Source organism: Paralichthys olivaceus, chromosome 7 (genome assembly GCF_024713975.1).
Source record: "Paralichthys olivaceus isolate ysfri-2021 chromosome 7, ASM2471397v2, whole genome shotgun sequence".
Taxonomy (NCBI): domain Eukaryota; kingdom Metazoa; phylum Chordata; class Actinopteri; order Pleuronectiformes; family Paralichthyidae; genus Paralichthys; species Paralichthys olivaceus.
Window position 1 is genome coordinate 469909 of NC_091099.1, and position 15749 is coordinate 485657.

At 47.2% G+C, this 15749-nt stretch overlaps 3 protein-coding genes across 10 annotated transcripts; 2 read left to right on the plus strand and 1 right to left on the minus strand.

The window, feature by feature from the left end:
- Positions 1–83: 83 nt before the first annotated feature.
- On the plus strand, positions 84–5307 carry LOC109646766 (uncharacterized). Of its 3 annotated transcripts, XR_011243552.1 has the most exons (11): positions 89–615; positions 1824–1881; positions 1992–2442; positions 3063–3154; positions 3229–3312; positions 3764–3839; positions 4036–4127; positions 4276–4394; positions 4484–4583; positions 4681–4808; positions 4924–5307. XR_011243552.1 is itself a non-coding variant. In XM_069529125.1 (10 exons), the coding sequence occupies exons 1-10, from the start codon at positions 482–484 to the stop codon at positions 4750–4752; spliced, it is 1278 nt and encodes a 425-aa protein (XP_069385226.1). In that variant the 5' UTR covers positions 84–481; the 3' UTR covers positions 4753–4809. The 3 variants fall into 3 exon arrangements, 2 of the variants coding, with proteins under 2 accessions (XP_069385226.1, XP_069385227.1); XM_069529125.1 differs by lacking the exon at positions 4924–5307 and having other exon boundaries at positions 84–615; positions 4681–4809; XM_069529126.1 differs by lacking the exon at positions 4924–5307 and having other exon boundaries at positions 92–615; positions 3066–3154; positions 4681–4809.
- lyrm5b (LYR motif containing 5b) lies at positions 4874–6785 on the minus strand. 2 transcript variants are annotated; one of them, XM_069529130.1, is made up of 3 exons: positions 6644–6785; positions 5599–5660; positions 4874–5240 (listed from the first exon to the last, which is right to left on the minus strand). In XM_069529130.1, the coding sequence occupies exons 2-3, from the start codon at positions 5641–5643 to the stop codon at positions 5034–5036; spliced, it is 252 nt and encodes an 83-aa protein (XP_069385231.1). In that variant the 5' UTR covers positions 5644–5660; positions 6644–6785; the 3' UTR covers positions 4874–5033. The 2 variants fall into 2 exon arrangements, with proteins under 2 accessions (XP_069385231.1, XP_019968091.1); XM_020112532.2 differs by lacking the exon at positions 6644–6785 and adding an exon at positions 5993–6492.
- nedd1 (NEDD1 gamma-tubulin ring complex targeting factor) lies at positions 5691–15235 on the plus strand. Of its 5 annotated transcripts, none has more exons than XM_069529124.1 (16): positions 5691–5810; positions 7680–7823; positions 8522–8616; positions 8725–8841; positions 9320–9460; positions 9921–10150; positions 10539–10740; positions 11059–11182; positions 11474–11605; positions 11863–11913; positions 11987–12076; positions 12250–12404; positions 12714–12906; positions 13434–13575; positions 14710–14776; positions 15120–15235. In XM_069529124.1, the coding sequence occupies exons 2-16, from the start codon at positions 7688–7690 to the stop codon at positions 15222–15224; spliced, it is 1980 nt and encodes a 659-aa protein (XP_069385225.1). In that variant the 5' UTR covers positions 5691–5810; positions 7680–7687; the 3' UTR covers positions 15225–15235. The 5 variants fall into 5 exon arrangements, with proteins under 5 accessions (XP_069385225.1, XP_069385222.1, XP_069385223.1 ...); XM_069529121.1 differs by having other exon boundaries at positions 5698–5810; positions 11477–11605; XM_069529122.1 differs by lacking the exon at positions 5691–5810 and adding an exon at positions 6792–6928.
- The last annotated feature ends 514 nt before the right edge of the window (positions 15236–15749 follow it).

Consider the following 15749-nt stretch of genomic DNA (forward strand, 5'->3'; position numbering starts at 1 on the left):
ACAGAGCTGGTGACGTCACTCTTCAGAATGAAGCTGACGACACAAGCTGCAGTGCTGTTTCTCTGCCGGTGGGGGGCAGCAGTGCGCTGAGGGGGCCTGGTCTGCCGGGAGGAAGAAGAGTGTTCAAACAGCAGACGGACTTCCTGTTCCCAGACACATGAAGGAGCTCGGTTCCGACTGATCTCGTGTTTTCTGGACGCGTCGGTTCGTTTCTCCTCGGCTCCTCCTCGGCTCCTCCTCGGCTCCTCTCACTCGACATGTTGGATGAAACCGTCGCTGGGTTGATTTCTCTGTGACTGTTTCCTCGTCACCGATGGATCCGGTCAGAACCTGGAGAAGCTCGTTAGCTCGTTAGCTCGTTAGCTCCTCTGTGCCGGTTGTTAACCCCGGCTGCTCCCTGGTGTCTGCCCCCGGTGCTGGATGATATGAGACCGGGTGTGACGCGCTTTTAGAGCCGGGGCCAGGTGAAGCGCTGGAGGCCATGGACGAGCCGGTAACCACCAGCCCCTGTTCGTCTGAACCGGACAGTCCCGGAGGACTGAACCGAGGGTGTCTGCTCGACCCGGCGGATCTGCTGTACCACGAACTGTCCGTCATCGTCCCGGAAACCCCCAGGTAACCCTGAGCCACGGAGAGCCCCGATCACTGCGGCTCATCAGCTGCTCGACACTCAGTCCTCCATGACAGACCAGGTGGAAGAGTAGAAAACCAGAGAAACAGAAGGAGATGAAACCAAACCTGAATATTCATTTACACTTCATCTTCCATCAGAGAATGAAACTGTCCAGTGTCCTCTCACTTCTTCTCTTCTCACGTCCACAGGCTTTTCATTCTTCCTCTTTTCTCACCCTCTCACTAACGAGTCCATTCAATAACTCACACATTAAGTTAGCAGGAGCTGTTAGCAGGAGCTGTTAGCAGGAGCTGTTAGCAGGAGCTGTTAGCAGGAGCTGTTAGCAGGAGCTGTTAGCAGGAGCTGTTAGCAGGAGCTGTTAGCAGGAGCTGTTAGCAGGAGCTGTTAGCAGGAGCTGTTAGCAGGAGCTGTTAGCAGGAGCTGTTAGCAGGAGTCAGTGGCCACCAGCAGGTGTCCCAGCATCTCTGGGTCCAGAGCCACTGACGGATTGTCTGTGATGTTTCTGGACTTGATTTCCATTGTTGGTGTGATCAGTTTCTGCTCTGTGTGAAGTTTTCGCTCCACAGTCGTAGATGATGTGACAGACTGATGTGCACATACTTCTGAGATTTGTGTGAGAAAACAGATACGTGTGTTCCTGTAGTACAACCGCATAGTAGGAGACGATGATTCAAATAAGGTACCGAGTAATACGGAGTGTAAAATGCTTTATGATCCAGAGTGTGTCTACATACAGTATGTGAATAATACTTCTGATCCTGACGCCCAGTATCACAACTAGAAATCTGTGTTCACTGACACTTAATGTAAGTGCAGTTTTTCAGTAAGTTGAATATTTAGCTAAAAAAACTAGAGTATTTACACAATTGAGTTTACTGTTAACGCTAATCCATGATTAATGAGCAGCGGTGAATTTGTCTGAACAAACGGTTGGTTTTATTTTGGTTCTATTTCTTTTCGTTTGTGAAAAGGATGTTGTTGTTTTTTACTCCACGGTGAATTGTACGATCGGCCCCCAAATTCACACCTTCATCCTTCCTGAGGAGCACAAAGCGCACAACACGGAGCCGTCTCCCCCGGTCCCTGTCCGCCCACGCCGCAGCTGCATCAAGTCCAGAGTTCGCAAGTGCTCGTGCCGGCACAGTGCTGCTTAGCGTCCCTAGAGTCTAATTGTGCTTGTTTGCTTCAGTCCACAGCTCGGCAAACGGAGGAGACGTAGGCCAATCACAGAGGAATGTTTCAGCTCTGTAAGTCACAGCTGCAATACACAGTAATGACAGATGTTTCTGTGTGTGTATGTACGTGTGTGTGTGTGTTGGCCTGGCAGATGTTGACTGCTGTGGGTCTCTGTCCTCAGGTGGAGGTCGGGGGTTCACGGGGTCGTCCAGAACAATCGCTCAGCAGTGAACGAGGGTCCTCGTGTGGATCCAAACGCAGGCGGCTGGAAGCAGCGATGGGAAAGCAGAGGGTTCTGTTTGTTCCTAGTTCATCTCTGAGAGCTTTTCCTCGGGGCAGCCCGCTGTCAACCGCGTCCTGTTTCTCCTCCTCAGCTTCATCTTCCTCCTCCTCCTCTTCCTCCTCCTCCTCCTACCTCACTCCAGCATCAGAGGAGGGTGTAGAGGAGGTGGCTTTGGCTGTGGCAGGTTCCACAGGAGAAGCCAGTACTGGTTCTGTCAGCCAGTTGAGGAGGGAAAGAGTGATGACGGCTCCATCGTCGTCCTCGTTGCTGCCGGCCTCTGACTCTCTGTCCTTTCTGACAGCGGAGGAGAGGAGATGGCTGAACGGTGAACGAGGAAACACCTCAACAGGTGAGGACACAATGTAGAAAACAGTTTCTTTACTAGGGCTGCACAATACATCGAAAAATGTCCTGGTGATATCACCGGCGTGATAGACATACCCTGCTAAACTCGGTGTGGGTAAAAACAACACTTTATAAATGTAGTAAATGCATGTGGAGCTGGAGGAGGTGGTGTCACGCTCCGTTTGGTTTGACTGTAAAAAAAAAAAAAATAACTTCACGGTCCAAACATGTAAGAAAAGACCCAGATTAAGTCTGAGTGGACTGAGCTCTGCATGGCTCCGACTTGGTGGCGCTGCGGCCGGGCTTTGGGGATGTCCGTGGTCTCTGCGTCAGTAGACAGGGACTGTTTGTTTATTTATCTCAAGTCATATCGTCATCACGATATTAAACAACGTTATCGCATGTTTTCGTAATATCGTACAGCCCTTGTTTTTAAACATGTACATAAACATATTTGTGTTTGGTTCTAAAATTTATGAGGCAATCTTTTTAAACACCACATAGTCCAACATTTGGTGCAAACTCAGTTCACCTGCCAAACACAAGACAGTCACAGCCAGGACATTGTGGCTAAAGTGGACCGGGACGATCCTTGTTCATGGTCATTGGTGGTTTGTTCTTCAGCAGCGGAGGAGATCATCATCAGTGACGATGAGGAGGCCATGGTTCGCGCGGCACAAATGGAGGAAGATGAGGCGTTGGCGCAGAGCCTGCAGGTAGGAGTCGTCACCCGCAGACCTGTCACCTTGCAGAGTGGACGGAGTGAAACACTTTACCTTTGTTCATTCAGGCCCAGTTTGACCAAGAGGAGGTGCACAGCAGCCACCAGCACCACCAGCACCACCAGCGCCTCTACCAGCACAGCCACCACAGGGTGAGACTCCGCTACACTTCATGTTTCTAATAGAATTTAGCCTGATGTTTCTTATTGGTTGGTGTTTGATGTTGTCTTCATCCATACTACCACCTGGCTCCATATATGAATCACATGACCACTCGCACACTGGACGAGCCGTTGGCTTCCTGTTTACACTAACGTTGTTAGTTGCAGAAAAAACTTGACTTCCATAAAAGCAGCAATCGCTAAAAGTGAAAAACCTTGAATTGGACAACAGCTGTGAGCAAAGACAACCGGGTCAGTCAGGTTGAGTTTCTACGTCATCACTAACACGAAGCCCAGAGTTTTCAAACTGAAACGGGACCAGCAGCTTTTACAAACTTCTGTTTCTCTGAACCTGCGCATCTGTAGCAGAGTTGCACAGTAATGTGGAGGAAGTCTTGCTGCTTGGCTTCCGTCCTGTAAAGTTGTGATTTATTCTCTACAGTATTATTCCCACATGGAACCCAGCTGGATGTCCCATGTGCTGGCTGCAGTGGCTCCCCCTGCTGGCGTGGAAGAAGGTACGATGATAATCAGAGCGTCTCGTATTCACTGTTTAATTTTAGCCGTCGCTCTACAGACTTAAATAATAACTCGTTAAATTACAGGACTTCCTCAGCCTGGATTTTTCTAGTGTTTAGCTATTGTGACTTATTTTTTTAACTTTGTTTAATAATTGTTTTTTGACGTGAACTGAAACCGTAGTTTTGTTTCCAGATCTGATTGGTCGGCAGAGAAGACGTGGGCGGACCAGAGGGAGGAACGCCGTGCCCAGCATGTCAGAGGACGCTCAGGGAAACGACTACGAGGTGAGGAAGACCATCGTCAAGGAGAGAGAGGAATGCTGGAGGACACACAGCGCCCCCTCTGGCCGCCTGTTACCATAACACTAGAGCGAAGAAGAAAGTTTCCCGTTGTTCCCTGCTGACTCGTTCTGTCCGTCTGCCCGTCCTTCAGGCTCTTCTGGCGTTTGAGGAACACCAAGGTGCCGTTGTGTCAAAGAAGTTGACGCGAAGGCAAATCCAGAGATTTCCCACCAAAACCTTCCAGTCCACCAACAGCGCCGGGAACACTCAGTGAGTCCAGCGTCGGGTCGGACCTCAGTCTTTCTTCTGATCCTCCTTCTAAACGTCTCACTCATTTTTCTTTCCCGGGATCCTGTCAGGTGTCAGATCTGTTTCTGTGAATACACTGAGGGGGACAAGCTGAGGATGTTGCCGTGTTTCCATGACTACCACGTCCAGTGTATTGACCGGTGGTTAAAGGTAACAGCTCACCGACCCTGTTGAAACTACGAAGTGCAGATGATTTTCACTGAGTGGACGTGTTTTATAGACGGATCACTGTCTCCTCCCGCCACAGGATAACCCCACCTGCCCGATCTGCAGAGCGAACCTTGCTGATGGTGACTTCTCCGCCCCCCCGACCCTCTGACGGCGTCTCTGCTGGCAGCGCCCAGTTTCAGCGTCCCCTCCCGCCCCCTCCTGCCAGTACGAGTTACTTGAAGACTTGAGTCTTTCTGTAGTTTGTGTCTGAAGGACGACTCATCAACTCCTCTTTTTTATACTTTTATTTAAATGTTTTCTGTCATTGCTGATTTTACAGGAGTAAAAAGCTAAAACCTGGAAGCTGCTGCTGAGTCGTCTGATATCGAACCAGCTAGAGACAAAGTTAAAGATGTTTTCCACGTACACCTCTGATGTGTGGAGACGTCTTCATTCCTCGTAGTAGCGTTTCTTCATGGCTCTGTATTTCCTCAGGTAGTACAGCGCCTCCAGCTCTCTGGCCACGTACTCCCCTCGAGCGATCATCTCCTTGATCTGCTCCGGGTCCTGGACCGACTTGTTTTTGGTGAACGCGGATCTCAGCCGGTCTCTGAAGTAGTCGCCTCCTTTGGGATACTCCCGGCCGAGGTAGAGGAGCTAAGGAAGAGTTTTGGATTTTAAATTGAACACACGTTGCCTCATTAATAAAGACACTTAAACACTTTGTTAAGAAAATCATTTAGCTCTGAAGGTTCGATGTTTTAAACCAAGAGACGACACGTCTCCACTTTCTCCAGAAATGAAGCTGAAACTTGTGATGTCATTAAGAGTCAGTGAAATAAAAGTCATTCATCTGTGAACGTGTTTCGTGTTGTGAGTCTGAAACCACATGACAACTTTTCAATCACCTTCAGTTCAACCTGTTATAAACAGTTGTATCATCTAGTGCAGCAGGACACCGGCTGATCCCTGAGGATTCAAACTAGCAACCAGCTGCTGAAGATCAAATACCCACGTTTTTATAGAGTCGAACCACTTCGGCCCTCAGGGGGTTGGTCATGGTGCCGAGGCTGAGAGCTGAAACACAACCCGAGTTCATCAGTGTCACAGTTTCACTTCAGTCATCACTCAACCACCGGGTCCATCACGTGTTCTCAGGCTCATCACGTCACCTCGAACATTATTCAATAAAGAAACTTCAGCAGCTGAACCTGATCAGAGCTGAAGGTGAAGTGTTTCACTGCCACCGAGTTCTTACTCTGCTGTTCTTACTCTGCTGCTCTTACTCTGCTGTTCTTACTCTGCTGCTCTTACTCTGCTGCTCGTGAACCTGGGGTTCGTCGGATTTGAGCTGATAATGAGACAGAGGGAATCAAACGTGTGGACAGACCGTTCAGCGGAGCTCTCACCTGGATTCACCTGAAACCTTCAGGCTGATCAGCTGCTGGAGCGTCGCGGAGCTAGCTTATGTTAGCTTCACGGAGCTAGCTTATGTTAGCTTCACGGAGCTAGCTTATGTTAGCTTCACGTTAGCTCAGTAACAAGCTACATTTTACGGCTGTTCGTGACGTCACAGTGAACTTTGACTCTACTTCGTTGTTTTTGAATAGATAAAGAGACAGAGACACAGAGAGACACAGAGATAGAGACAGACAGAGACACACAGAGATAGACAGAGACACAGAGAGAGAGAGAGACAGACAGAGAGAGACAGAGACACACAGAGATAGACAGAGAGAGAGACACACAGAGACACATACACACAAGGACACACAGAGACAGACAGAGATACACAGAGACAGACACACAGAGACAGAGATAGACAGAGATACACAGAGACAGACAGAGATACACAGAGACAGACAGGGACACACAGGGACAGACAGAGACAGACAGAGACAGAGACACACACACACACAGATGATTGGTCGGTTCAAACAGAAACACCGCTCATTGGTTAGACACAGGACTCTTGACCAGTGTCGACCAATCAGAGACAGGGTAGGAGCAGGCCCGCCCCCACCTCGGGTATGAAGAATGGACGCTTGTGGAAAACAAACCGCTTCATGACTTCAGGACAGACTTCAGGACAGACTTCAGTAGAGACTTCAGGACAGACTTCAGGACAGACTTCAGGACAGACTTCAGGACAGACTTCAGTAGAGACTTCAGGACAGACTTCAGGACAGACTTCAGTAGAGACTTCAGGACAGACTTCAGGACAGACTTCAGTAGAGACTTCAGGACAGACTTCAGGACAGACTTCAGTAGAGACTTCAGGACAGACTTCAGTAGAGACTTCAGGACAGACTTCAGGACAGACTTCAGTAGAGTCTGTGTTTCAGGTGAGTCCGGCCCGGTTCAGCTCTGTGAGGTCCCGTGAAGAGTCACCGGGAGGTTTCCGCTGGTCTCTCGTTGTTCGCTAACTGTTCGCTAACTGTTCGCTAACTGTTCGCTAACTTTACGTCCTGCAGTGTTTCTGCTGGAGCTAACGTTAGCTAAGCTCACTGACCACATCACTAGTTAGCTAAGTTTCCCAAAGCGTCATGACTGGTCACCTCACGTGGAAATAACCGGTTAGCTGGTTATGACCGTTTGAGAAACTTTGGGCTGTAACTTTATTTAAACTGATTTTCACACATTCATCTGACAGCTGAAGTTTCCGGATACTTTGAACTAAAGTTTTAAACTAAACTCACAAAGCAACAACTAACCTGTGAGCTCGTTACTCAGTATGTCAGTAGTTATAGTAAGTTTGTCTACTCTTATTTCCACGTTACTAAAAACAGTGAAGGTCTCTCTCTCTCACACACACACACTCACACACACACACACACACACACACACTCTCACACCCACACACACACACACACACTCACACACACTCACACACACTCACACACACTCACACACTGGCACAGTAGTGAGTAATTGTGATCGATCCTCACAGCCCTGATGTATTCACGAGTATTGTTGTGTTCACCATCATGAACCATAAAGTGTCACATCCCCTCATCTGAGCTGTGTGTGTGTGTGTGTGTGTGTGTGTGTGTGTGTGTGTGTGTGTGTGTGTGTGTGTGTGTGTGTGTGTTCCAGTCGTTGCCATGGAGGAGACGAGCCGCCTGGTGTCCACAGGAGACTGTGTGAAGATCTGGGATGCGGTTTCCATGGCGCCACTGGAGCAGTTCAACCCTCACAGCACCGGCCACCCTGTGGCCCAGGCCTGCTGGGGCTCCAACAGTATCCTGATGGACAACGCACAGAAGCATTCGTGCGTCTTTAGACACAAAGACAGTCAATAGTTTGAGCTCACTCTCATTGTTCATTGACACATTACATTTGTTTAAATTACTCTCTGCCTGTCTCAGGCTGCAAGCAGTTATTGATTCATTATTGTCTTGACTGGTTGTCTGCTCCATTATGTGTCCTCACAACTAGTGTCAGCAAAGTGAATTGAATCATGAGGTGCCTAGAGATTCCCAATTCTACTCAATCCACAGACAGAAATACTGACGCAGAGGCACCGACAACAAAAGGGAGAAATGGGAAATCTTTGCAGCTTAAATCAACCACAAACCAGTGGCGTGTGATTGTGACGTGTGATTGTGGCGTGTGATTGTGGCGTGTGAGGCAACACATGATCAGAGCGATGCAGCTCGAGTCAACTGGCTGAACTCTCGCCAGCATCGCTCCACTCGTTTGTAAAATGGCTCAAACAATGAATGGACTTTATTCTGAGCTAAGTTTATGAACTGAGAACAAGAAGTTCTCTCACCAGACGCTCGATCACAAACTAATAATGTGTTTTCTTTTCCAAAATGAACAGAAATGAAGTGAGACTTTGTAAAAGGGAAGATAATGATGTTTATTGATAAAGACGTGCAGGCTGGGTGGAGCCTCTCAGTAAAAGATAAAGCTGCCTTGACTCGTCCTTTCAGACCATTACCTGGTCACTTCCAGCAGCAGCGGAGACAAACTGGTGGTTTCCAGCCTCAAGTCGACTCCGGTACCACTGGTGGAACTTGCAGAGGGGGTGAGTGCACAGCTTCAGCTTTGTTGTTTCTATGGCGACAGTGTGATCTTTTGATCGCTGCAGTTTTCACTTTGAAAAATCAAAATCAATTTTCTCTGTGACGTTCAGAAAAGGCAGACCCGTGTGTGTCTGAGTTCCTCGTCTCAGTTTCTGGTGAGTGGAGGTCTGGATCACTGCGTTCACCTGTGGGACCTGAAGACCAAGAGGCTGCATCGCTCCCTCAAGGTGAGACTTTACTCAGGTAACCTCTGGCTCCGCCCACACTGACAAGTCTTCATTTTTAAATCTAAACCGACCTCCATCCAAACGAGCATTTTTATTATTGTAATCTCCGTCGACACTTATACACATGAAAACACACGACACATGACTATTCACGTACACTGGTCATGTGGTCCCAACAGGAAGCAGATTGTCTACTCCGCAGTTGGTTGTGTGGTTACAGAAAATAGCAGTGGTCAATATTAATAGCAGGGATTTCTTGTTTTGGAGCGATGACAAGGTGAAACTGTCACTGACTTACTAAGTTTACCAGAACGGACAGAAGTGTAACATCAACAACATATAACAACACAATATTTTCAACCTTGATGAGAAAAGACCGTGTCTAACATAAATGGAGAAGTCTATCAGTGTTCTGTTTATACAAAAGACAATGTCTGACAGAGATGAGGGTCACTCGACCCTCTGTCTTGTCTCTCAGGACCATAGAGAAGAGGTGACCTGTGTGTCCTTCAACGCCAACGACAGCTACATCGCCTCCGGCTCCACCAGTGGAGATCTGGTCCTCCACAGTCTCACCACCAACCAGTCCAGCAAAGCCTTCGGCCACGGCAGCAACCAGGTCAGACTGTGACTTCCCATGCTGCTACTGTGTATTTCTCATAAAACTCTGAACCAATCCTGAACCCTCTGAACCTTATCACCTACCAGCAGGTTTGAGGAGTAACAGCTGAAAAGCCATCTTCACTCATGATCTCCAGAGCATCCATCAATTGTTCTTAATGCACATGATTCACCATGAGTCCTATGTGAAACTCTTATTTGGTTCATTTTATATCTCAAACTGTTCGACACAGAGGTTGAATGCTTCATTATTGAGTCCCACTGATCTGCAGACGTGAACCAATGTCTCCTTATTGTAATTTTATGGGGATGTTTTAGAAACATCATTAACTCACATTTTCCTGATAGTGTTAAAGAAAACGTGTTCTGTTGTTCACACAGAAGTAATTTTAATACTGAAGCCCAGCGGTTTGAAAAACATCCTCTCTCTGCTGCTGTCTTCCTGTCACGTGTTCCAGCCCATCCATGACCTGAAGCTCTCCGCGCTGAAGCGTTCCCTGCTGGGCACCGTGTCCGACAGTGGCGCCGTGGTCCTGTGGGACTCCAACACCCAGAAGGAGCTCCATGTTTTTGACAGCGCCCACAAGGCCCCGGGCTCGGGCCTGGCCTTCTCACCTGCCAGCGAGCTGCTGGTGGTCAGCGTCGGTCTGGACAAGAAGATCGTCTGCTACGACACTGCCAGCAAGATGTAAGAGCAAACACATGGGATTTAATAACAGAGTGACGGGATAAAAGCCAGAGTTTGTTGATGTGCTGCAGCAGTGAGGGATGATGGGAGTTGTAGTCTACCCCTGGTTAGGATTCTTTCAGTGTTGATGGTTCAGGAGTTTTTTATCTGAATTCTGTTTAGAGGTCAATGTTTAAGAGCTTAAAGATGCAGGATGCAGAGCAATGAGGTAATGTTATATAAATGTATATATACTTATATACACACACACAAACACGTACATATAATGTCACTGACGGGCGACCTAATGAAATGCACCTTTACCTTAGGTTTGAATTTAATCTGTCTGACTAAATGTTCTGCATAAAAAAAGAAACGTGAAAGATTTTAAAATTCCGTTCTCTTGCAGCGTGCTCAGGTCGATCCGGGTGGACAGTCCCCTGACCTCGATTGACTTCACTCCAGACGGTACTGGGCTGGTAGTCGGATCCACTCAGGGGAAGATCTACCAGTACGACCTGAGGAACTCCAGCACCCCCACCAGGATCACTGTTGCACATAAAACCTCGGTCACATGTCTTCGCTTCCAGAGCAACACCAGCAGACACAAGGTACCAACAGCCTGAGCGATTCAGAGATCATTCATTCTTTATTCCAAACACTTCAACAGCAGAGAGGTTGTGTTCTGGTCTGAGAGAGAGTTCTGATGAAAATCACAAGTGTTGATGCTGCGGCTGCTGCGGCTTGTGTTTACAAACAGGTTCAGACTTAGTGCAGAAAACTAAACTTACTTTCCTTTTTGTTTGTAAACACAAAACACTGGTTTTCACTCTGTCTCTTATTTGTTTACCTGCTCCCTCTCTCTCTCCCTCCCTCTCTCCCTCTCTCCCTCTCTCTCTCCCTCCCTCTCTCCCTCTCTCCCTCCTCAGTCCAGTAAACTGGGCGCCACCAAGATCTCCAGTACGAAAAGATCCTCAACCAGAGTTTCCAGCAGCCAGCTAGACCCCACCCCTTACACAGGCCCCACCCCCCACAGACAGGTGACAAGTACAGGTCAGTGCGTCTCATTGGTCCATGTCATTATATTTTATTATACTTGGATGACATTACATCATGATAAATGTTAATGCACAGTCAGCGCTCATTTCTAACAACCATATTTTATCAGATGTTTCATATTTAATAACAGCTTGGGTCGGAGACAGGGTCGGAGACAGGGTGGGAGACAGGGTCGGAGACAGGCAGCAGGTTCAGGCGTCTTCTCGCGGGTCAGGTGACGGGTCAGAAACGGGAAAATGAAAACCTTGACCCACAAATGAGAAGTATGCTCTTTGTTGTGTCCAGCAGGGGTCGCTGAAGCAGACGTGATGTTCCGGGAAGCTGAGGGTCAACAGGGGACAGAGCAGCTTCCAGCCGTGGAGAAGATGAGCAGCGTTGGACGAAACAGTCTGGACGTCTTCTCTCCTGTACGAGATGGTCAGTGTCCTTGAGACAGTGACACAGAAGTGTTGCATTTTAAAAGCATTGAGCGATGGTGTCTGTGTTGGACTGAGGTGTTCCTAATATTCTGACCACATCACAACCTTTACCCTCCTAATTATCATCAGATGGAATTTACACATTTCTTAGGGTTAAGAAAATAAAGCATCTAAGAATGAATGTTCATTCTTCAGTTTGTTTCCATTGTTGGTATTTGTTGTTGTTGTATCTGGACTAAAATGAATCTGTCTCAGACCTGAGGACTCAGGGGACAACTGGAGAGACGCCGTTTGGAAGAACACACGGTACGACTGTCTGACATATGTAGTTTTCAATGACTGCTGGCTCTGGACTAACTGGGATGCTGTGTTTCCATAGTAACCAGTCTGGACATGTTGTCCAGAGAAGGGGAGGGTCAGCAGGTCGTGGGTCGTGCCAGTCTGGACATCTTCTCGCCCGTCAGAGACGGTCAGACTTCCTCCACTCTACTGGTTTCTACTGGTTTTAAATGTTCCCGTGTTCTATTCAACACGTTAACATGGATTTAACCCAGACTAAGATAAAATACATACATGCAGCAGACAGAAGAACCAGAGGGGATTCATTTTAATCACTGAATCTTTGTTTTCTCTCTGTTTCAGATTCTCACTCCGGTGCCAGCGCTCATCGTAAGACCCCCCTGGTGGCCACTGCAGGTCGATGCTACAGCCCACTGTCTGTCTTCCAGACCCCCCCACCAATCAAAGAAGAAGAGCCAATCACTGCTGCAGCTGCTGAACCATGTGACTCCAGGAAGGTGCTGACCCGTGTTCATCAAACACGTGACTGTTTTTTCTCTTGTTTGTGATCTGTGTCCGTGCGGAGTCCCGGCCCTGGACTCAGACTCCCGGCCCTGGACTCAGACTCCCGGCCCTGGACTCAGACTCCCGGCCCTGGACTCAGACTCCCGGCCCTGGACTCAGACTCCCGGGTGTTTACAGTAAAATCTAGAATCAACGATTAGTTGTATAATTATTTTCGTGTCATCGACCCAAAGCTCTGATTCAACTCCAGTTTCATTCCTGAAGCTAAAATGTGTTTCTACTAAAAACATTTTTATCGACAGTCTGACAAGACCAGCAGCTCCAGTCTGGAGGGGGAGGTCCAGACCACGCCTCCAACAGCCCTGCAGACCAATCCTAGCCAGCCAGCCCCGCCCTTCTTCACTCCAGAGCCCAGCCTCAGGAGAGCCAATGGTTTTCAGGCTCAGCTGAGCTACGACTCACCTGTCCCCGGAGCTCCGCCCACTACAGCAGCAGGTAGGGCAGTGATGATTTTTACAATTATTTCTATAATCTGTACAACCTCAGCTACAATGAACCAGAGTAAATAGTGAGGAACTGAAATTATAATCGATTAAAAGTTCGTAAGATTTAGGTGAAAGGGATCTATCAGCAAGGAAATGTAATAAAATAATCCTACTGATGTTCTTAGTTGTGGGTTTCATCTAAATTGTAGCTTGACCACTAGGTGTCACTCAATTCTACACACTGAACCTTTAAATGAAGAAATTCATCAGATTGAGCTAAATAAACAAGTTGATCCAAAATATTTCGAAACACAGAAACACAAGTTAATATTTTTTGACTTTCAATAAGTTAATGATGAAGATGAAAAACATCAACACCCTGCGATGAGATTGAGGCCACCAGCAGGGGGCGTCTGTTTTCAGAGGGTTAACTCTACACTCTACATGTACACGAGAAGAAGAAGAAGAAGTACAATGAGTTTTAATGATGACTTGATGACGAGGATCTGGTTGTTCTGGATCGTTGTGAATCCTCAGGTCCTGCTCTGTCTGCCGCTGCGTCCGCCTCGCTCTCCCAGAACATCGCTGAGGTGGTGGGACAGGGAGGAGCTGCTCCTCTCACCTCCCTCCAGATCCACTTCATCCAGAACATGATCCATGAAACTCTGGAGGAATTCAGGTCTGTCTGACGTCCACACTACTCTGAAGTTTCAGTGCTGCTAAAACTGAGAAGCTTGTAAACGCTGCTGGTCCCATGTCAGTTTCACTCGGGGGTTTTTTACACTAGAGCATGATCGGGACTGATCTGGCCCTTCCAACAATCGCCGTGTTCCTGACCGGAGCTCAGTCGCTGCAGATTATCTTCCCAAATAATCCTGAGGTGTGAGGGGTTTACAAAATAATCCTAATGCTTCCGATTGAGTCGGAGCCTCTAGGATCTCGAGGATAATCGGCTCATGCAGTAAAATGTGATGCCGATGAGAGCGAGCTGACGATCTCAGAGCAGATCTGGCTTCGTGCTACAGGCCGGTGGTTTTCAGGTAGTTCAGGAATGAGGAAGCTCGTTCGCTTGTTATTGGGGTAAATCACCATGGTAACGTATGTTGAACAGCTAAACTGCTCTGCCTGAGATTAGAGATCAAACAGTATAAAGTCTCCGCCCACTGTCTTCATCTACGCGTCTTTACTTCATGTAATGAATCTGATGTACTGGGAGTGTTAGCGGAGGATAACCGCTCACACTCTAATCCTTTTAGTAGCTTAATCCTGTGAAATGAAATCTTATTTGGGGGAAAGAGAGTTTACAGACTTACCTCGTGAAAATCTTTTTATTCTACAACACTTTGATCCTCGTGAAACATGAGGCTCTGCTGTCAGTCAAACTGTCTGGGATTGGTCATATGCAGTAAACCCCGCCTCTTCTATGTGCACATACTCAGATCTTGATGAGGAAAACCTGAGTTAGCGAGTTGATAACTCGCGTCATGTGACCACAGCCTGACTGTGATGGTTAGGTTAAGTTCAGATGGATAACTGAAAGAAATCCTGGATAGTTTGAACTCACCTCGTAGTTCAGGCCTCAGGTTATTCACCCAGCATGGCCAGAGTGCATGATGGTCACAGGATCTGTGTTTGCAGGCGTGTTAGTGTGAGATTCAAACTGATCGGAGCCAGACTCTACATCACTCATGTGGACAGAGATGTAGCCTCAGAGTCTGTGGAGACCAGTGTCTTCCTCTTTAATGGACAAATACGAGGTGACAGAGGAAAGAGACACGTCTGAAGCTGATGAGTTTTGTCTGCTTCTCTTCAGGGACAACTGTCACAGAGACATCGTCAACCTTCAGGTGGAGATGGTCCGACAGTTTTACATCCAGCTGGTACGTTTCATCTTTGATCACTTCGTGTTTCTCTCACCCTCTACACTCCCACCAAGATAGAACAACCCATTCTATACATTTGAACTGGGATCATTCTCCAGTAGGAATTTAATTTAATATCTTCAGTCTGGTGTAATTGTGGAATCTAGAAAGAGTTTAATTATATCTGTCTTCATAGTGGTGAGTACATAATGAGTGAATTTACATTTTTCTGTGAACTATCCCTTAAATAAAGACAAGTCCATATAATACAACACTAAAATATATAAATATGTTCAAATGCAGTGACTGACTGAACCATGAAATCATTATTTAGTCTGAACACCTCTGACGTTTGTTTCAGAACGAAATCCACGGTCTGATCGAGAAATATTCTGTGAACGAGTCTCTGGTGGAGGAGATCGAGAAGCTGAGAGAGGAGAACCGCAGACTGAAGACCAACTACTGACCCCCCCCCCCCCCCCCCCCAAAAAAAACCCCCATGGGGTCACATGACTGCGGCTGACACAGCGCCTCCTGCTGCTGAGGACGAGGCAGCGTCACAGATGAGAGACGCTGAATCCTTGAAGTGAACTGATACACATCAATATTTGAATCTGTACGTTCAAGATCTGCTATTGTGATGAAAACATAGAAATAGAATTCCACAGACAACCGAGCTGATGACAGGTTCACTGGTTCTCACCTGGAGAGGAACACGAGTTCGTATCGTCGTCGGTTCATGTTTCTATCATGTTTTTATTAAGAACAAACATTTTGTCTTAAGAATAAAAAAGATGAAAATGAAACACTGACTCTTTATCTTTAATTATTCTTATAGATTTCTACACATTGATCAATATACACTGATCATTTCAGCTCTGCTTGACGTGTGTTATTGTGTGTTCACATTTTGTTCATGTTTTGATGTGTTTACATGTATTTTTATGTGTTTACATGTATTTTTATGTTTTCAGTGTTGAACTAAGGCACA